The sequence below is a fragment of the Lathamus discolor genome, chromosome 10 (genome assembly GCF_037157495.1).
Source record: "Lathamus discolor isolate bLatDis1 chromosome 10, bLatDis1.hap1, whole genome shotgun sequence".
Taxonomy (NCBI): Eukaryota; Metazoa; Chordata; class Aves; order Psittaciformes; family Psittacidae; genus Lathamus; species Lathamus discolor.
Genome location: NC_088893.1, coordinates 14,457,501 through 14,478,822, shown reverse-complemented (window position 1 = coordinate 14,478,822; position 21,322 = coordinate 14,457,501). Strand labels below are relative to the sequence as shown.

General features: G+C 42.4%; 1 protein-coding gene across 4 annotated transcripts in view; it reads left to right on the top strand.

Moving 5' to 3' along the window:
- GRIA1 (glutamate ionotropic receptor AMPA type subunit 1) overlaps positions 1–21,322 on the top strand; it is a 120,606-nt gene that overhangs the window by 85,436 nt on the left and 13,848 nt on the right. For all 4 annotated transcript variants that reach the window (XM_065690183.1, XM_065690184.1, XM_065690185.1 and 1 more), the window contains 2 exons: positions 16,589–16,787; positions 17,335–17,582. In XM_065690183.1, the coding sequence (XP_065546255.1) occupies positions 16,589–16,787; positions 17,335–17,582 (447 nt within the window). The remainder of the gene's footprint in view (positions 1–16,588; positions 16,788–17,334; positions 17,583–21,322) is intronic.

The window sequence follows — 21,322 nt, the reverse complement described above, 5'->3', positions numbered from 1 at the left end:
GCAGCTGTCTCGCACCCACTCCACAACTCTGAGTGGCACACTCATCCCAGTTTGACTCAAACCAGAGGTACTGCCAGTCACAAGGATGAAGCTACAGGCAACATATGTATTTTCTGCGTTTACATGCCATGGTTACCACTGAAGTGATGCTCTGATGAAAACAGAGAGCAAAGAAGCCTTGTGTTTCCTTTTTTCTCCATCCTTCCTTTTCTGGGCTTTGTCTCCCTTCTCTTCAAAGGGAATTTCAGCAGAGATATGTGTCTTATGGGTGAATACAGTAGGCAGAAAATAATTTCCCGCATGCTGGGATGGCATCAAAGCTCAGGGGACAAGAAGGAGAGACAACTCCATTAGCAAGTTTAGCAACTCTAGTAACTGCACGGCTCCCACGGGATGGTGGTGGAGGCCAGGCATCAACTTGTTGGCTATTGGATGCCAATTTGTCCAAATACTAATGAGTTTGGGATAGTGGGGAAATAAAAGCCTGCAGGGCATTTTGATAGTGACAGCTTTTATGCATATGTTTTATCATCTGATTGTTGATTAGAAGGAATCCAGGCAGAGCATTCAGAAAGTTTTCCCAACAGGGGGAATTTCAACTTTAGTGCTGCTTTGTAACACAGCTCCGTAATTTAGGATCAGGTTATTGTGATTATCATTCTCATTGCTGTTCTTGTTACCATTATTCTTATTTAGGAAAGAGAATGGCTTCCTTTGGGGACATTTCAATAGTCAGCTTCTGTTCCAAGGAGGAACGTGGAGAGGTGAAAAGCTGAGACTTTGCAAAATAGCAGATTTGGAAACATCTTTAATAAAAAAGCGTCAGGGAGAGATCAGTGGGTTTGACTCAAACAACAAGATTTGCTCTAGCTAAACAACATGCTTTGAATCACCATTTCAAAGGGTTGTTTTATTTTGCTTTGAAATGGGAAATGAGAATGGTTCTGTCATTATTATTTTAATGTTGTTAATTTGATAATCCTGATAATGAAAATTACAATTTCATTGAAACGAATATTTTCCCATGGAGCACAAGAGCACTTCCAGACTACAGATATTTCCAAGAAGAGAATATCTCAAAAATGGAATATGGGAATTATTATAACTCCCAGTACTCTGAGTACAGCTCCCTGAGATTCTTGCAAGTGGAGGGGTGCATTTCTGTGAAATGAGAAAGGAAGGAGGAAGCAGAAGAGTGAGAATTTCCGTAGGATGCTGTTGTACAGAAAGGCTCTGAGTGCGCTCTCTATTTCACATGTACTTTTCACACGAACCTAGTGCAGGATTTCTGTAACACATCACTTAGCAAGGAATGCTTGGTTAGAACCACACTGTGGGCAGGTGGGGATCTGCTCTATTCCAATATATTTCCTATGTGGTTGCTTCTAAACTTATCTCTACAATCTCAGCATTTCCCAGTAATATATTAACCAACATAAATAGCTTCTGTTATACATCTGTTCTGTCATTCTCTCCCTGGCAGAAAGGAGCAAGTGCAGGGGTGTATTTTGGTTTTGTAGAGGTTTTGGGTTGTTTATTTCAGTTTTGTTTTGGGAAGGAGTAGGGGAAATTTGTCTGGAGGTTTGTTTTTTTTTTCCCCAGAGCATGCTTGTTTTAAGTGCATATGCCACTATGTATTTATCATAAAAATATGTAAGACCAAAAGTGCAGACGCATCACTCAGCACAGGAGGTGGTGAGGTCTGCAGCAATTCCCTGCTCTTGTAAATGTGCATTCCTCAGCCTCAGACCAGTCCCCAGGGAACTTTGGTCCCCAACAGAGACAGAAATTTGTTTTTGAAGGAAAGTGGCATTCTTTTAAGGACATTCTTAGTAGCTAGAACTTCAGTCAGGTTTTTAAGTATGCTGGTCACAACCTAACAAGGACTTCAAAGATACGTTGTGGATTTAACAATCTATGGATGGCCAAGACAGAGTGTAGCTGTGGGTTATGGGCTCATCACCTCTTCACCTGAGGAGTGAGGCTGCTGGGCATGAGGTAGACTGGTGCCCTTGAAGCTTTGAAGCCTTCATGTCCAGGCATAGACTGGATGAGTATGACAAAGGCCAGGCAATAACCAGTCATGGAGAACCCCAGCTGGAGCTGGTGGCAGTCTGTGCTGCAACATGAGCATGAGCAAAGAATCAATCCCTCCTAAGCTGTAAATGGCATGACTCAATTGTAGGTACATAGTTTCAACCAAAGGAGGCTATTAGCTCCTGGACATTTCCCACTGGAGTGTGCAGTCCCATTCTGCACTATCAGAATGTGGTTCGGTCACTACCACGTGGACTAATTTGTCCCAGCTGATGTGAGATATTCCCTGTTGTTGCCATTAAAGTCTGTGGTTTCAGATTACTGATTACGGAGAAGAATGGAGGAGAAGCAACGTTTTGGAGTTGTGAGTAGTTGCATGTACATAGTAATGAGCAGAAATCAGTGAAGTCTGAAACGGGCCATAAACCATTAGGCTTTGTAAAGTGCCACCTTAACTTCAGAAAACAGTAATGAAATTGAAAAAGCACTCATTAAATGTGAAACACAGGCCCAGAAAGGAGATTCTCAGAGGTAATAAATATCCTGCAGCCAATAGCAGGAGCCTGGAGCAAGAGAAATATGAAGTAAATAGAACTCACATTGTACCATTCTTCAGAAATGTAATTTGATTAATCGTCTTTAGAGCTTAAAGTAACCCTGGTGTGTAGCAGATGTGGAGAGTGGGACCTCGCTAACATGCAGAACGTTGCTGCCATTCCTCACTCAGCGTAGACCTGAGGCCTTTGAAAAGGAGACCTTGGGGACGTCTGAGCTTCTCGACTTCCTTTGCAGTAAAATGAGGCATCTGAATTTTTCATCTGCCCCATCGTTTTCTACAAAATCTATAATTTGATTGGTGTGAAAAGGATAGAAAAGCAGGGAGCAAAATGTTTATTTCTCTTGTCAGCTTCCTAGCTTGATCTTCTGTCTTTTATTATTGCCAAATGTGTTGCTTCATATGTTTGAGCCCAAAAGAGACTTCCTGTATATTGGAGACTTTTAAATTTAATCCAGTTACTCTTGCTGTGCCTCAGAAAACTTATGTTTAACTAAAACTAAATACATTTGGCTAAAACAGATCTTCCAGAAAGGAATTTATTCTTCCTTTGAAGATACCATGAGATAGAATATACACAGTTTCTCTCAGCTGAGTGACTATAGGAGTCTTGTCCCCAGTGGAGCTTGACAGGAGGATAAATAACATGCAGTATCACCCAGTCAATGCAGCCATCCTTTGTGCCCTGCCAGAGGAAAATTAAACAGAGATCTCCAAAAATAAACTCAGCTCCACAGGGGCTCTCTTTATACTGTATTGTGGAAACAAAACACATTTATTTTGATTTCAAATCAAAACATAGTGTGAGTAGAAGGGAAATGTATAGTCATATCATGACACGATAGGGTATCATGTCAGGATACCTGGATAACACAGCTTGGTATAATCTGTGGGATTGATAACAGAGCTGGAGATACCCTGGTCAGCCCGCGCTGGGAGTGAAATGATGGATGAAGCTTTCATCACAGCCTGTGTCTGGGAGAGAGCCAGACTTGAAAGGGGAGGTTTCAAAAGCATCATCAGGGATGCAGGATCTGGTTTGTACAATGTGCCATAGCGGATCACAGCTGGGGAATATCTCGGCCACACCAGTTTGCCCTATAGACTGGGGGTGTTTGCTGCATGTAAAGAGACATGGTGCAAGATGCGATCCACCCTTCAGCTAACTTGGGATAAAGAGTTAAATGGATCTTAACGTGTCTGCAGAGTCCATACGTGACGTGCAGGGTGCAGTGGCATGTGCCAAGCAGTGGCCCCCTGGCTTTGGGTAATGCACTGCTTGGGGAGGTTTACTCACAGAGATGATGTATGAATGCGCTCTGAGGTGGGAAGAAGAGATATAAATTGCTGGCTGCTATCCAGTCAATAGATACTATCAATTATTTATAAGCTTCTTGTGGACATCGTTATTTGTTTCTAGTGATATGGAAACAGAGTGCTGCAGCTGATCTATACAGTGTGCAGCTGGGCTTGTATTTCACTGCATGCCCTTGCAGGGTTTCTGTTGCACTCAATCGCAGTGGATTGTCTGTGGAAGAGCAAGTATGGTATTTATTCTGTAATTTATACCTGTAATTAATGCTGAAGATTTTCTTCTGCTATTTTTCCTGTTTATCTCCATTACTTTTTAGATCAGTTGAAAAATACACAGGAGACTTCAGTCGTAGAGCTGGTGGAAATGACAGCAAAATTGTTCCACAAGTTGTTGAGGTTTTTTCCCTAAACTAGGCTCTAGAGACCTTGAAAAATAGGAGCACTTTTAAGTTCCATCAAGATATTCCTCGTACTGAAAGATTTTATCCGGTTTCAGACAAGAACTGAATCAGAAAGTGTTTAGAACAAAAACTTTCTCTTTTTTAGTGGGAGGTTTTATTTGGGTTTTTTCAAGAACATTATTTCTGTTCTGTCCTTTGCTTAACTCATATTTGCAGCGCACTTACAGATTTTGCTAAAAATTTAGAATCAGGGAAATTCGAATCAGCTGCATTTAGCAATTAAAAGGATTTCAATTCCTTCCTGAAATGGAGGCTGATTTTTGGTGTTTATTTGGCGACTCCTCTTGATTTCAGTAGGCATCTTCTTAGATGGTCCAAGCAGCTGGCGGCCTTTTTGGCCTGATGCAGAGTTTTGGTGCCGTCCTTGTGATACCCATTGTAACCTTAAACCTTAACTTGTCTTGGCGAGTCACTGGGGAGCTGTTCATAGCTCTCCCAAAGCAGGATTCCTAGAATAAACTAGGAAAGACTTGTGCTTTTTCTGTTTTCCTTGCACTGTCTGCACAGGAAGCGGTGGTGGAGTGGAGCTCGCTGGCAGAGCTTCCTGAAGCCTCTCTGGGAACATGGGAGATGATGCACTTGCTCCTACAGACCTGGATGCTGACCGCCAGTTGGATTCACTGCTCAGCCTCAAGGCAAAGGGCACATTTTTGCAATGAAGGAGGGAGCAGTTTGTTGTTTCCTTCAGAAGCACACATAACCTGCAGCTCATGCTGGGGCTGCCCTGGGGACCAAAGCAGCCAAGCCAGGCTGGGAGCAGCCCTGCTCCTTCTTCAACATAGGGTAAACCTGGAAGGCTTAAAAGCTTGTCCAAGGGGACAAAGCTGAGGATCATTTATTTTTGGCAGTTTGCTTGAACTGGTGAGCTGAGGTTGGTCTCTCAGTGTAACAGTAAAAAATCAGGATTCTAACTTCTGTAGAAGTCTTTTAAAAGTGATTTTGTTATTATCTCTACCTGGTAGAGTTAATTATGTCCAGGGAGAGGAAATTCAGGTCACAGGGTAAGAGCAGTACTTGCAAATCACCAGGAACTGATGACCACACTTATCTCTGAAACACGCTTAACTTGGGAAAGTGACTCACCAGAGGAGTAGCTTGACAAATTGCACAATATCCAACTAAACAGTCCCCTTTGGAGTCTGCGCACTTCCATGGCAACCGCAATGTGGCAGCCAGGGGAAAATGGAAATTCTTCTAAAATAATCATCCTTGCTATCCAATTTTTCATTTGGAAAAATGCTGAAGGATACACAGGACTCAAAAGAAGAAAATAACCAACCGAGAGAATATTGTTGGGGAAATGCAATTTAATCTGTAAAGGACGAAATGAGTCTATTGAATTTCCACACTGCCATCTGGATATTTCTAAATGCTGCAGATGTAATGAATGTTCATTCCACTGACCTGTAATCCACCTCCTTGGCGTGGTTTCCCTATCAGACATATCTAGTAGCTCTTCCACAGCTCTGACTTCAGGCTTTTACCATTGAAGTTGCTGGGGGGGCAGCAAGAAATTCGCTGGAGGTCCCCCCATTGAGTGACAGATTTACTAATCATTCCACCAGCTGTGTTTAAAATAAGAAGACAAACACTTGATCCAAAAGCAGATTTATTTAGCTAAAAATATATTTGCATGTCTTTTTTCTGGACTAAATAAATGTTTGTCATATTTTTGATTGAAAACATAGTTAAAAATAGCAAGGGGTGGAAAGTGTATTGTCCAGGTTTTGCATCTATTTGGGAAGTTCTCTTAGGGCATCTCTGACATGGAAGTGGCATGCGCTGCTTGTGCTTCTAATGCTGTGTGTTGGCTCATGATCATGAGTGGCACTAAGATTTGTGAGGGTCCTCTGAGATTTACAGCCTTCTCCATAACTCTGGCAGGAGACCTTCTGAGGCTCCAGGGATTCCCTATTATATTGTACTCCAACTTGCCAATTTTCAATCAGTAAGAGAAACACACACTCTTTTTTTATTTTCTTCCTTCTTGATAACCTGTTATCCCTGAGCAATCCGCTCAGCTGGGGTCTGACATCTTCTGAGCTCCAGCCAGGACTGTGCATGGTTGTGTCTTCCTAATAGCTAGGTTGCATTGCCATGTGTTTTTGTTGAAGAATAAGGGTTGCGAAGAGCTGAATGACCTCCATCTCCCCAAAGTGGTGTACTCTGCAAGGCCGTCTGTCACACGCTGCTTTAGCATTGGCACTCCAGGAAAATATTGTAGCTAAGCTGGGAAGTCCTGAGCATGTTTTCACAGGGAAGCCCTGCTTAAATAACTCTTCCATATGCTGTACATCACTTTTATCAGCACTAAGATATCATGTGCATATTCTCTGGATACACAGTTGAATGAGCACTGAACTTCTCAATTCAAATTGTTCCGGCTCATAACACACAGAGCATCCACAGCTGCTCTTTGCTGGTCTAATCCCCACCTGGCCAAAACCTCATGTCCTCCATGGGGAGACCCAGAGTACTTATTTCACTGGAATTTGGGATTTATTGTACCTATTCTGCTTTTGTCCCACATTTCACACCAACTACTTGTCCTGTAACTAGGGAAGCACCATACCCCCTTTTCACAAGAAGTTTGGGAATGCCTATGTAGAGCTAGCATACATAGAGCTAGCAATGTCCATTGTAGCACCCCAAAATGGTAAGCAGGCAAAGACAAATTGAGTGAAAATGACAGAGGTGCTAGGTTATTCATTACAAAAGTCTTAATGAACCCAAGTGTTTGGGAAAAGCAAAATGTGGGTCCTGATAATGGAGCCAAAAGCCTTGCTGTGCTTTGGCAAGATCTGGAGTTGGAGGAGGCAGATCAAGGAGTTACCTCTGATGTCCTCCATGTTGGTGTCTTGGTCTAACTTCCATTTTCACTCCAATCAAAGGAGCCAATTGACAGCTAGGGGCCACCTGATCTATATCATCAAATAGTAAGAAAGGGTGTACAGCTTGTGTACAAACCCCTTTCTTTAAGCAGCATCATGGTTTATGGCATTCGATCTATTTAATAAAATCAGCCAGTTATTCTGATTAATGCCTATCCGGAAGAGTTGCTGCTTACCCTTAGATTCAAAGGCTAAGCAGCAATAATCCAATCATGGTAATCATAACTTACTACTTTGATCTTCAGATAAAAGAGCCTATAGAAGTGCAAAAGTGTTACATCACCGTTATTTGGACAACTTCAAAGCATGTTATATACACTAATGAATTCTCCCAGCACAGTCTGAGAAGTAATGGGAGACAAATGCGTGAACAGGAGAGTAGGAAAGAAGAGGGGAGAAGATAAGTCCTCACATGTTAAAGCAGTAGAAATAAGTACCTGTATACTATGGATAGGCGTGAGCTGTGAAGAAGGGTCCATGAGGGCCCAGATGCAGGAGTCAAGTGCACAGGATGCTCTCCCATAGGAGGGATTCTCTCTTCTCTCATTTCTTGAAGCTCTCAATAAGAAGCAGGATCTCAGGCTGCAGAGAGGCAAACAGCGGGAGGAGGCAGCTTTTCATCTTAGCAGTGCTTCTGAAGCCTTCAGAAATAAAGTCACCAAATGGATCTTAGCAGGTGGAAAAGGGGTAGCAGAAATCCTGAACATGTTTTCCCTTCACAGTTTGGGTTTTTAATGTTAAAAGACAGGCATTCCTATGCACATAGAGTGCATCTAAAAAAAAACACTTGCTGGGGAGACCAGACTTATTCCTCGACACTTCTACAAGGGCTACAGTATGCTCTTGTAGGAAAAAGAAAGGCTCAAAGTGAAAAAGGGAAAATGTAACTTGTACAGCTTTGGTGAGAGATCACATTTTAAATTAGAAATGAGAGAAAAAAGGAAGGGAATCTTTGGGAATACTGCTCAGAGTTACATTTTTCCACCGCAGAAAATACTCTCCTTCCAGAAAAGGCCTTTCTCTCACCAGATTGGGAAATCTGAACAAAAGACACACAAAAACAAAGCAAAAAGAACCAAAACAAGTCACCCTGGAAGAAGTCTGAACTAAGATAATGTAACATTGCCCAAAAATCTCAGAAACAGATCTCAAAATTGTGAGCACATGCAGATGCCTAAAGAGGATCTTGGAAAACTTAAGAACTGGTAGTGTATAATGCAAAATACAGTAAATCTTTTGGAAAAAAGCTTTTTCATCGAGCAGACTTTGAAGAGGAGACTGAGGGAGAGCATATGAAACCCAGCAACACACCAAAGGACATTAGCACAATAGACTGTTGTTTAAAAAGAAGGATGAGTGCTGTTAAATCTGGGGCCACCTGAGGCTGAGGAAGTCCCTGAGTAATGACTCTCCTGGGGGGCTCCAACCCGTGCTGCTGACAAGATTTTGTGCTTGTCACCTTGCGAGTTTTTCTCTGCAAAGCAAACAAATGTCACAGAAGTGAGAAAAATATGTGAAATGCCTTTTTTTACAGCGAATTTTTTTGCTCAAAGGCATGATGAGAGACTTCTTTTTTCCCCCTTGTACAAAAGCTGGCAGAGGTACAGAAGAGGGATGACTTTGCCTTTCAACAGAGCTGCCAAGCAACCCGAAGTGACCATGTGTTTCTCAGCAACCCTCTATCTAAATACTCATCCCTCTAAATTACCCTGGTTTGCAACGTGGAAGAGCACCTCTGCTTGAGGGGATGTCAGTGTACTTCTTTGGATCTAGCTGTTCTGCCTTTCAACAACACTCCTATTTTTAATTAGGGTTCCACCTCATCTGTCTATCTTTAGCCCTTTCTTTACAATGTTTTTTAACAGCACTCTGAAAGACTTTGGTGTGCTATCCTGTAGTTTCAGGTATAAGCATCTCATTCCAGCAGCCAGTTCTGACTGCTCAAGGCAGGTGGCTCTTTTGGGTGAAAGACATATCTTACTTTGCAGTTCTGCTCTGTAGGAGTGTTTTTGTACCACGGGTGGTACGTGGGTCCTGCTGAAGTCAAGGGTGGCTGGCTGCCTATGTCAGTCCATGTTTGCTTGGCCTCTAGTGCTTCCAACACCATTCTTCGTTAGTTAAGCAGGTGACTTATGTTGGTTGTGTATCAGCAGGCTGTAATCTGTGTCCATTGAGGACCACAGGAGCACACAACCTTCAGACTGCTATTGGGTACATAAATTGCCCCCTGCATAGCTGGGCCCATTTGGTGTTGCCTCTGCCTGCACGAATTAAGTATTTTAGGAAGGGGAAGTGGGCAAAGCAGCACCTCAGAGGTGAATTCCACCTGGTGGTTAATGCTTCAGGCCTGAAGTTCATAAATGTGATTCATCTTCTTCTCCTATACGGGAAACCGAATAAGAGAAATTAATTAAGATACCCATAAAGTGGCAGGGCTTTCCTAGGAACAACAGAAAAAAGAGTTTCTGATGCTAGTCCTCTAGTTAAGCCAATAGGTATCTCTTGCCTGTTAAAATGCTAAGTGAATATCTTGAAAACAGCATGTAGGGACTCCACGTAGTCATGCTTATACTTAGCACTGCAGCAATCCAAGCTCCAATGACTGAAGAACCACAAGTGGCATGATGCATTTCTGACTAAGCAGGAAATCTCACTTTAGAGAGAGGTTTTGCTCATTAAAGATAAATTGAAGAAAAAAGTGCCAACATATTCTGCAAAAGAAGAGATGAAACAGTAGGAGAGGGACAATATGCTGCTGTCCAAGGCCATCAGCTTAGATAGAAACAGTAAATAAACTATGACTTATAATTAAAGCCTCACAGATATACACCTCCCGTTGAATCTGGGTGTTTCTGCATATTAGCAGACAATATCTTCAGTTGGTGCAATATTTACACAGTAAGTGACCCCAAGACTCCTCCTTAAAAGGACTTCTGCTGGGTTTCTGCCATCCATATTGCCTCCTTACAGCATATTGGCTTTGGTGTTTGTTGAGCTGGTATGGTTTGCCTCAAAACATGGAAAAAAGCAGATCTCCAGCCCATATATAAAAGTTAGGAAACTCTCAAATATTTTCAAATTAGAAAAAGAAAAGCAAGAGAGAGACAGCATGGGAGTCCCAGTACCTGTGCACCCCCAGCTTTTTCACCCTGTCTCACAGGTTAATGTTACCCACAGGGAATTAAAACAGGCAGTTGTCACCTCTACAGAAAAGCTGTGAAGGGAGCTGAAGAAGGAATTTGTGCTGCTAGGAGGGGTAAATGAGAATGTCAGTAGAAAACATTCTTATTTCTGTGTTTTTTAAGGGCATAGAGAAACGTGCATTATAATTACTCTAATTTCATGACAAACAGTTCATTTGGATTGGGTTTAGAGCAACCTGGTGCAGTGGAAGGTATCTCTGCTCATCCTTGAAGGTCCTTTTCAGCCCAAACCATTCTATGATTCTGGACAAACTGCTTACTCAAAACTCTCTGTGACATAGCAGTGCATAAGAAGAGCTTTGCAGCATGTATGTGATGGATGCACCCAGAGCTGTTCCCAGCTCCACAACCCTGTGCTAAGTTTGTTCCTCTCTCTATGATTATTCACAACAAATCTAAGGTTCATGTCAGGGTGGGAGATAAAATGGTGAGACCAATCATGCCAGATGGTCTGCAACATACCGAAAAAGCAAAGCTCATTTACATTGACAGAGTCTAATGTTGAAAATTCGTTTAAAATAAGAGCAAAACTGGAGCAAAATGTTTGCAACTAATCCACTTCCAAGTCAGTCTTCAGATAGACCCACGAAACTGTGTAGAGTCAGTATCAAATTAGCAGAGTAGTGCTGGAGATCAGAGGATCTGTGTGGGCAGAAGACCAAAAGTGGATTTGACCCACAATCAGTAGAACAAGCATGTAAGAGCTTTTCTTTCAACAGTTTTGCATAAATTCATTCAGTGACAAATATGTCAGTTGACTAAGTGAGCCTTTATTAGAATTGAATATAACGGCAAATCTGGGAAATCCTCCCAAAGCAACTATGGCTTTAGAATCCCAGATTTGCACTTCTAATTAAAACACTGTCAGTTTAGGTGTAATTCTCTAGAAGAAATGGATTTGGGAAGGGGGAAGGGAGAAGTGGGGGAGAACTGAGATGGTGCTTGAACAGTTTGCCAATGAGGTTTATTCAGTCTATTTTCTGATGATCTTGTTAATGTCTTCTTGCAAAAATTTATTGTGCTCTTCTAATAAGAAAGCAAAGCAGAGGCAAACTCCTGTCAGCATTTCCTGCCTTCCATAAGGGATAAGATCAAAGAACAAATTGTTTGATCAAGGATTGCATTTTGTTCTAAACACTCAGAGATTACAGCTGCGTGAGTTGTATTTTATTTTTCTGTGATGAATCCATCAATGCTCAGGGTAGAACACAAGAAAAATCACATGACAGGGACAAAAGGAACTTAGAATTCTTTCCTAGTGTCCACTGGCAAAATGTATTTGCTTTTGTAAGGAAAGGTAAAAAAACCTGTCATCTCTAGTAAGAAAATCAAAATTATTCTTTTCAGGTTTTCCATTAAACAGATCTAAAATAACACATTCCAGAATTATCTTTTAAATTATACATGTAGTAGGTAAGGGTTTAATGTATTACAGAAGCTGAAAGAAAATTATGTGTAATGAGAAAGCAGAAACAAAATTGTTTACCATGTTAAAATTATGCCTTTTAGCATTTCAGAAATGAAACATTAAGTAACAGAAAAAATGCAAAGCTTGGACAGACCCAAGCCAGCCATTTTCAGGCAGCTACTTTTAGAGGATATTTGCAACCATTATCTTTTCATTCTGATTATTGAGAATATTAAGGTTTCATTTACTGTTTCAGAACTTTCCATGGCACTGAAATTCTGGTTCCCAGCCAGCTCTAATTGTAAGTAGATTTTACATAATGGATAATGAGGGCAGAGTATTTACTACTTACTCCTGCGAGGGTAATGTTGGAAAGGAGCACCCTGTTCTTGTTACTGTGCTGTAACGGGCAGGCAGGACCCCAAGTCAGGGAGAAGATAGCGATGGAAGTGTGATTTTAACCAGTATGGGCAGGGCTAGAAGAAGAAACCAAGAGGTCTAAATTGAATTCTGGAAGAAAGAAGAGTGTAGTGTAGAAGAAATAGTATAGGTTGAAATATATACAATCTAGTCTATTTCATCCCTTTGTGCATCCCAGAATTAGCCATTCATTAAATCCTTTCACTGTTGTCCTTGTTTATTTTATTCAGATTTTATTTAGACCCTGATATTGCAAGTATTACTACGATAATGAATGTGAATAAATCCAGAGTTCAAATAGACAAATCCAAACATCCAAATGTTAGTGTATCTTTAAAGTACTAACCAGTGTGTTCCATCTCACCTTATCTCTGCAGCGGACCGAGTCACTAACTCATTTTCACACAGCAGAGAGCTGATTGTTTTCATGTTATGCTTGAATGGATATGGGGACATGTAAATTCTCCATGCAAGAGGATTGAAATCCCACACTGCCCGTTAGTGAAGAGAAATGAACTTGAGCTAGGGCTTAAGCTGCAAAACATTTGTTGGTCAAGTGGAAGGTCATTTTCTGTTATCTAGCTGTGGAGTGAAATTTTTAAACCCTCAAAATGACTTGGAAGTACGATGTATATCTGTTCCTCTGTGACTGCTCTCACTAGAACATAAACGTAACTCTGAAGTCCCACTGGCTTTTGACCAGGCTTTTAGCTCCCCAGTATTGAAGTCACTTCTAGAAATGGAACATTATCTCCTAAATTACAAAGGCACTTTTGCAAATGCGTCCCGTGATGGTAGCACTGCTGCTTTCCTGCTTGGTCTACAGAAGTAACAGAACAAGATCATAATGGATATTGTCTTCCCAGCCACTTGCAGTGGTAAGCAGTAATAAGCATTGGCTCAAAATCTAAATAGGCAATATGGTTATTCACAAAAATCCAGTTTGTTCTGTTTAACCCGTGTTCACTGCTACTGAGCCATGGGGATGCCACATGGGATCAAGTCTGCTTGTGTGATATTTCATCATGACGTATTTTTTTACTGTATTGCACTAGTCTCCAAGAGCTTTCATAACCAGCCAGCGCTCCCTTGTGCACAACCAGGGAGCAAAGGGATGATATCCTATAGAGGCCCCATGCTGAATGTTTTTTCTACACATGTATACAGCGGTTTAGATTTACAACTTCTAGCTCCAAGTCAATCTACCCATAAGAGCAAACATTGCCCATTAGCAGTGTCTGCAATAAAACATCATACACACGAAGCCTTAGCCATTCTGGCAGTCACAGCAAGCTGTTTATCTCCTCTCCTTTCCTCCACGGTCTATGAGAGTGAGCAATCACCTCCTCACAGCATCTCATGTCATGAGGAGAAATGACCACCACCAGGAGCAGACACAGCCCAGATGAGACTGGTGCACAACATAGGCATGCATCCGGTCTCATCTGGCTCCCATGGGAAAGAAGCTGCAGTCCCCTCTCCCTCTTTCCCCAACCCTTCTTGTTACCTCCCAGTCTCAATACCCCATGGATATATTTCATGCTGTCAGTGCCAGGTGCTGAGCTGGGAAGCATAAGCCATCTGCAGCTGACAGCAGGCAGTCCCCATGGGATAAGCCAGTAATGAATATCACCAGGATGTTGAGGAACTAGAGGCAGGAATCCGGCTGACTGCCGCTGAAGAGATTGAAACAAGTTGCAGAAATATCCCAGCTTCGTCAGGAAGGAAAGGCTGTATAATTTGCAGCTGAAGATGAATGTGATTATTTGCCATGCAAATGGATTTGCCAGCTCAAAGTGGCCTTCATCAGCTGAGATTGTTCTATTTGACATTATCTGGTTACTTTTGTTTAACGCCTCTGTGCCTTTTCCGAGCGCTTCCTTCCCTGAGCACACATCATCCAGGCTAATTAGAGACAGGTATTTTTTGCCTCTTCCCCATCAATCTGAAGTCATGTGAGCTGAATCCATAGCTGCCTCCCTCCTCAATCCCCCTCTAAATCCGGAACAAAAGGTAAAGTTGTTTGGGCTGACAGCCCTGCAGGCTGAGTATTCTCTGCAGATGGGAAGCATAAGGGTCACATTTATCTCACCTAACAGCTTAAAAATTAGCTGTTCAGCCCAACTTAGTCATCCTAGTTCCTTCAAAATTCAGTAGAGGTGGAGGTCTGCAGAGGCACCTTCTCCCAGCCTGAGATAGATGGGGTGGATCATCCCTAGAGATCCCTGCTCGTCTCCAGAGGTTGTTTGGTGAGTATGTCTCTCTTAGAGAGTTGAAGATAGCATAGAACAACAGTGCTGCCCATCTGCCTGCCTTTCTCACAGCATCCATGGCATGCCTGGCATGTTATGGAGAGGCATAAAAATAAAGTAATCTGGGATGAGGGATTGTTGATCAACTAGCCATATTGCTGCAGTTGCCAGTGAAGGAGGAGGCTTGTGTGGCACACTGCAGCATAACCAGCATATACTTTATGGTTGGAAACCATGTCAGTGGGCTGTGGACATGAAAAAAACCTTCTTAGTCCAACGTTTCTTGTTTTTTTTAAGATCTGGATGACAGTGAAAAGAGTTTGTGAACCTGCTATGGTGTCACCTTGGGGATGGGTCCTGTAGACTTTCCTGAAAGACCCTGCAAGGTGTATCCTTCAAAGTCGTTGACTGAAGTGGTGCTTACGGTGAGATAGATTTTGCTGCCCAGTTTCAGAAAGCCCATGGAAGAAGCAACCAGAAGGGAGGCCAGAAGTCCCTTCAGTCACACGTGTAAAATACAGTGCTTGTCCTTTCTGTCGCTGTAATGCCTTGCAGTCATGTTTCCTGCAGTTACTCTCTGCACTCGTGAAAGCTGCTGTGATCATTCTGCAGAGCGCGGGGCTGACAGCAGATGTGGTGGGATGGGTCATGTTTCCACATGTTAAAGTGCGTGCTGTGTGGAGTGAGCTCAGTCACTGTGCCTGCTTTCTCCTGGGAAGTGATCTCAAGGGGTTTTGACTAAAGAGATTTCAGCATGATTTGGTCTAAACAGGGAGATGACGTGATGTCTGCAGGAGCAGCTCCCCTCACATCAGCATCATTTCAAACCCGACTGGACAAACTGGAAGGGTAGAATCTAGATTAAGTCATGCAGTTGGTGGGCTATGTTTAGGGTCTCTTTCCAGCTCTGATTTCAGTGATTCGCATGGTGTGTTTTTTCCCTTGATGGAGGGACCTCATGCAGGTTTGTCAAGTTGTGGTAAGCTACAATAAACCATAGCAGCTGGATGCAAGACTTCATGCAGACCAGGACACAGAATAGCACACACTATCATGAGCTGGTCCATTGTCCTTAGCTGGACTGGGATATCTCTGTATATCATCTGATGAACAATATTTCTGTGGAATGACTCAGGTCAGCAGAAAGACAACACTGAGACATGCAGACATGATCTACCCCCAGAGAAATAAGCACTGATTCTCATGAGCAAGTCCTCTTTAGTCAGACTGTCTGGCTTTATCAAATAGCATTGTAAATTACCTCCTGTCTGGGCCAGTGCTGTGCATCTAGAGAAGGAGCATGTAAATACTTTAGACAGAATGCATGAACACTGACATCACACTAAAATTATCTTCCACTCTTAAAAATGATTTGAAAAGGTTTTAATATAAATTAATGCCTGCTCGACTTATATGCTTCTATAGTTATCTTATGGTTACAAATAATTGGCTATTTGATTGCAGCTAGTGCAAAACACCTAGATTTTAAGGCACTATTACGAACATCTTGTCTAACCATCTGCCTAATGCAAACCAGAGAATGTCAGTGGGGAAATTATTCATTAAGACTGCAGCTCCTCTCAGAGCTTCAGTGTTTCTTATAGAAAAACATAGTTTTGGGTTTGAAACTTTAGGTGATAAAGGAGCTGACCCAGTACAAGACCAGTCTATGTGTCTGGTCTTGACTCCATGTTTGTGCTCCTTCCCACTGGTGTTATGTGGCTCAACACATACCTTGGAGAGATGCTGTTTGGAAGTGCAGTCCTTTCTCACAGCTGTTCCCATGTCTTATTACTTATATGATTATATACTCTGAAAGAAATCGAAAATTGAAGCAAATTCAATCAGTTTATTGATATTTTTCTTTCAGTGTGAATTTTTTATTCCCCCTCTAATTACACTGACGCCTTGAAAAGTAGACTAAGAACTGAGACAGACCTTTGGCTTGCCTAGAAGTGGCTGGAGAATGTGACTTTGAGTAAATGCCCAGTAAACTATGGGCTTGTAAAAGCAGGGGCAGTGTTTGACTCTCCTCTCTATGTCCAGGTCTCTCTCCGGCCGCATAGTCGGTGGCGTCTGGTGGTTCTTCACCTTGATCATCATATCCTCCTACACAGCTAACCTGGCTGCCTTCCTCACTGTGGAAAGGATGGTTTCTCCTATCGAGAGTGCAGAAGACTTGGCCAAGCAGACGGAAATTGCCTATGGGACCCTGGAAGCTGGCTCCACAAAAGAATTTTTTAGGGTAAAAGGGGAAATTTAAAGCATACATTTCTGTTAGCCCCTTATTTGACAAGTCCCCCAGGTGCATCCTCTCATCCTCAGCTTGAGTCTGTTTTTTTTCTTTTACTTCCCCTTTACCGTGTTAGGACCTGCTAACCTTTCCCTTAGAACAGGAAAAATCCAGTTTTCCTTATGCACTCGGAAGGCTGGCAATGCATCCAGTACATGTGGTATTCCATGACCGTAAACACAAATACAGAATATCTGTGTACTTGCTCACATTACTGAGAAGCTACTCTAGGCAGCTGCGAAAGAAACAATCTCCTCATTTCCAGCTTGGTTTGCCCATGGTTTGAGCCACAAAATCTCTTGCAATACGCAAATATGTGGCAGAAATCAGGGGTTGATCCAGCCCCAGGTGCAGAAATGGCAGGAGGTTCATTAATATCCCATTACCACTTTTGATTTCCTTGGCCCATCCAATATGTGCATTCAGTCCAAGCTGAAAATCTCAGCTGTCACCCAACCCCCTGTTAACACTTCTGTTGGGTTTCTGCTGTCCTACGCAGCGATCCAAAATAGCAGTGTTTGAGAAGATGTGGACCTACATGAAGTCAGCCGAGCCCTCCGTTTTTGTGAGGACAACAGAAGAGGGGATGATCCGGGTGAGGAAGTCGAAAGGGAAGTATGCCTACCTCTTGGAGTCCACAATGAATGAGTACATCGAGCAGCGGAAGCCCTGCGACACCATGAAGGTGGGAGGTAACTTGGACTCCAAAGGCTATGGCATTGCAACGCCAAAGGGGTCTGCCCTGAGGTAAGTAGCCTGGATTTGCTTCCTTTTGCCAGACCACCCGGCCAGTCAATGTATGCACACAGTTCAATCTCCATTGCCACGTAAATCACAAAAGCTTGGGGCAAGGAGATGGGGGAGGTGGAGGAAAAGGGGTATGAAATCTCAGTGCAATGTGCAGGGAAGTAAAACACCCAGCTCCCATTGAGCAGCAATGGGAGCATCTAATTATTCAAGCCCTGCATTTGGAAACTGGATCCTGGCTGATCCATTTGCTATGAATGTGTCTGCTGTATTAGGTGATGGCAGGGGGGCTGCTGCGGTGTAACCATTGGTTTCACAGAGCATTATCCAGAAGGGACGCTCATCCTGTGCCATGTGAACTGCACAGCTTTGCAGAGTATGGTATTACCCTGCCTTGGATCCATGCTTGCAGAGGGAGTTCTCATGAGGAAAGCCTTTTGGTGTTTTCTAAAATGAAGTGTGATTTGAAAGGGATGAGGAGCCAGTTTTGAGCAAGCCCTGCAAAAGGTGTGCGTTTTCACTCACTGAGTCAATTCAGATCCTGTCAAATGCCAAATTTATGGCAAGTCCAAATGAGCACAATTCCTGCATTTCTGAGCCCAGACCTGCAGCTGTCACATGTCTTTGCCTCCTGTCACCTGAAATATCTTTGAAGACCTTCCTTTAAAATTAAGAACCCTCTAAAAAGTACAGACACAGATCTGAGTTAGTAGCAGAGCTTGGGCACTGCACACAGCCGTACTCTTGGATGTGAGCTGACCTCTGTGAAGTGCATCATGCAAACTGACCTGCTTAGAGCAGTGTTACCACAATCTGCACACTGGGATGGTGATGTGAGTCTTGTCAGAGATGCAGTTCCTTTAGTCAGCAGCTGTGCACATTCCTCACATTACAGTCATGAGCCATGTGAATTGTGATGATTTAAGGGGGCTAGTAACTCCTCAGAAGCCATAGCTTTAGTGAATCTGATTGATGTTCCAACTGATTTATTTATTTATTGAACATATTTTAATCAAAATAGTTTGATCAAAATCATACATGTGGCTTTATGCTTGTATGCTAACATAACCTAGTGCAGAGACATTTAATCCGTGTTCCCTGTATTACTGGAAACCAGAGGAGCATTTGCTGATGGATTTGTCTCGTCACATAGCTCCTGAGCTAAAGCCAGCCCAACAAATCAAAGATGTATCAACTCGTAGTGGATGAGGCCCAAGGGGTTTGATTATTCCATTTATTAAGTTCAGCTCAAATTAGATTCAGCACTTCCCATATCAGCAACAAGCACATGAATGCAGTGCAGGTGGTCCAGAAGGCAGTTCTTGCATCCAGTGTGATTCAGGCTCTGAAATGACTCAGGGCCCTTCAAATGAAGGTGGATCTGTTCTCACAGCTTTGAGATGCTTTCTGTTGCACTTTTTGCAGTGTTTGTTTTCTGTCTTGCAAATATGGGAATTAGGATATTCTATTTATTTATCTGATTCTATTTATTTATCTATTTAAACTTCAGCCTTTTATCCTAATTTTGATATTATAAAAGCAAACAAACAGGAACATCCTGCCTATCTTGTAATTGTTGGCATGTGAAGGAGCCATTTATCATACTTCTAAGAAAAATAAACAACAGAAAAAAGAAAACTGCATTAATCATTTTAATTTTGCAGCTCCAAACATCCCTCTGCTAGGCATGATTCCAAAAATTCCTAACATTTCTTTCGGTTTTCTCTTTTTCATCCTGGCTGCATGTACAACAAAATTCTTACGAGCCTAATGGCAAAGGAGGAATGCTTGATTTTTCCATCCGATGGTGTTTCTTTGGAACAGCTGCTGTCAGTTTTTGTCCCGTTATGTTTGTTTTGTTCCTGTTGTTTTAATTGTTTAATCTTAGTAGTTCCCTACAGTCATCATGTAGTGTCTGTTTTCCCCTTGGGGTCCTGCACATGAGAGGTGGCCTTGAGCAAGGTGACGTTCATGAGTCATCTGTATAGCATGGTCAGCCTGTCTCTTATTCAGGCTTCATCTTCTCTCACTTCCATTCACAGAGCCAGGTTAGGAGGCACATGGGAGCCAGGCTTATTTTAGATCGGGTCTGTCTTAGAAGCTGGGCTGCATTTGGATTTTGCTGAGACCTGTCCCTTTTGTTAGCTAGACCAGTTTTCCTGCATTTAGGATAGCTGATTAGGAAATCATCCTAGAGAGATGCTAAATGAGAGTTCACCATTGTTTTTCTTGCTTCTACATGAGAACACAATGCCAGGATATTGCCACAGATGAACGAAAACAAGGTTGAAAATACAGAAATAATTCTTATATGTGTTGTAGCAGGTTCAAACATGTCCTTCAAGTCATCAGTTAGGTCTCCTGGGCTGCTGAAAGAGCTTATTTCTTCCTCCTAGGTGAATTTGGCTTTGAATATCTTTTGGCCTCCAGATGTTAAAATTCAGTTGCATTTAGGAATGGCTGAGATGAGCAATGATGTGAGAGCAGAAATTACACCTTTCAACACCAGCTACTTCAAGGTGTGGTACTGTCTGTCATGAGATAGTCATGCAGATGCAAAATCCATCCATCTACCTGGCAGGAGGTCTTCTCCACCACTGGACAAGTGATCAAAAAGAGGGCAGAAAGCCAAATTATCGAGAACAGGGAAAAGAAAACTGAAGAAATCCCATGTGAGTCCAGACTCAAGGAATAGGGAGGGTTTTGAGATGGAGATGTGGGAAGGCAAGTTCTTCAGAGCATTCGTACTGACTTTAAAGTTCCCTGAAATGCAGTCTATTTGCCTAGAGTTTGTGAATGCTCGCCATTACAAAATGTTCCCCGTTACAAAAACACCTTATTTCAGGATGACCAACCTCAGTCAAAATACATTTGAAGTAAAGCTTATTCTGTGTACTCCCCATGAGCGGAAGAGAGAGACAGTTTATGGAAATAAAGCTTCCTAGGAAAGATAATGCATAGCACTTAGCTCATGGCCCCCAGAATCATATGGCTGATAATTGCTCTTATGGAAACTGCAATGCATTTAATCTGTTAACACCTTGTACCCACATAGAAGCTGCAATGTATTTTGGCTCATTAGTTAACTAATCTTTTGCAGATGGTTCAGACATCAGTGTGCTAATTAACCTATATTCTGCTTTGGAAGACAGAAATAATTATGATTTACTTAGTGTCAAATTCTTTCTGGAGCTGTGTTCAAATGTCTCCACTGGCTTTAAATGCAACCAAAGTTACCAGTAAAAGAGGGAAAATATTCAGTCATCTTGGCCTTCGCCTTCTTTTGGACTGGTAGCAAGTCTGACTTTGGATTTTGCTTTTTGAAGGCTGGATTCTGCCTGAAGAAGGCTCCCAGTCCTTATGAAGGCTTCAGTGATCGGATGGGATCCCAACAGGCAGAGCCATCATGAGCTCATGGAGGTCAGCACATCCCTCCTGCTCACAACCATGCTATTTTAGAATTGCAATACAAGAAAACAGCCCCTTGATGAGGATTTCTTGGTGTGGTACAGAATGATGTACACACAAGTTTACTGAGATGGGAGCTGCAAGGTCCTTGGCCTATTTCAAGATCTTTTAATTGATATTCATATTCTGTTGGTAGGGAGTTCAGCCCTACATCTCTTCCACGCTTCTTAAAGCCCCCTCATGTTTGTGCCTCACTGTACATAGCTTTCTTCCTCTTTTCCATGCAATGTCTGCACCAGCATTGCACTTGCTAGCTAGCATCCAGGAGCAAG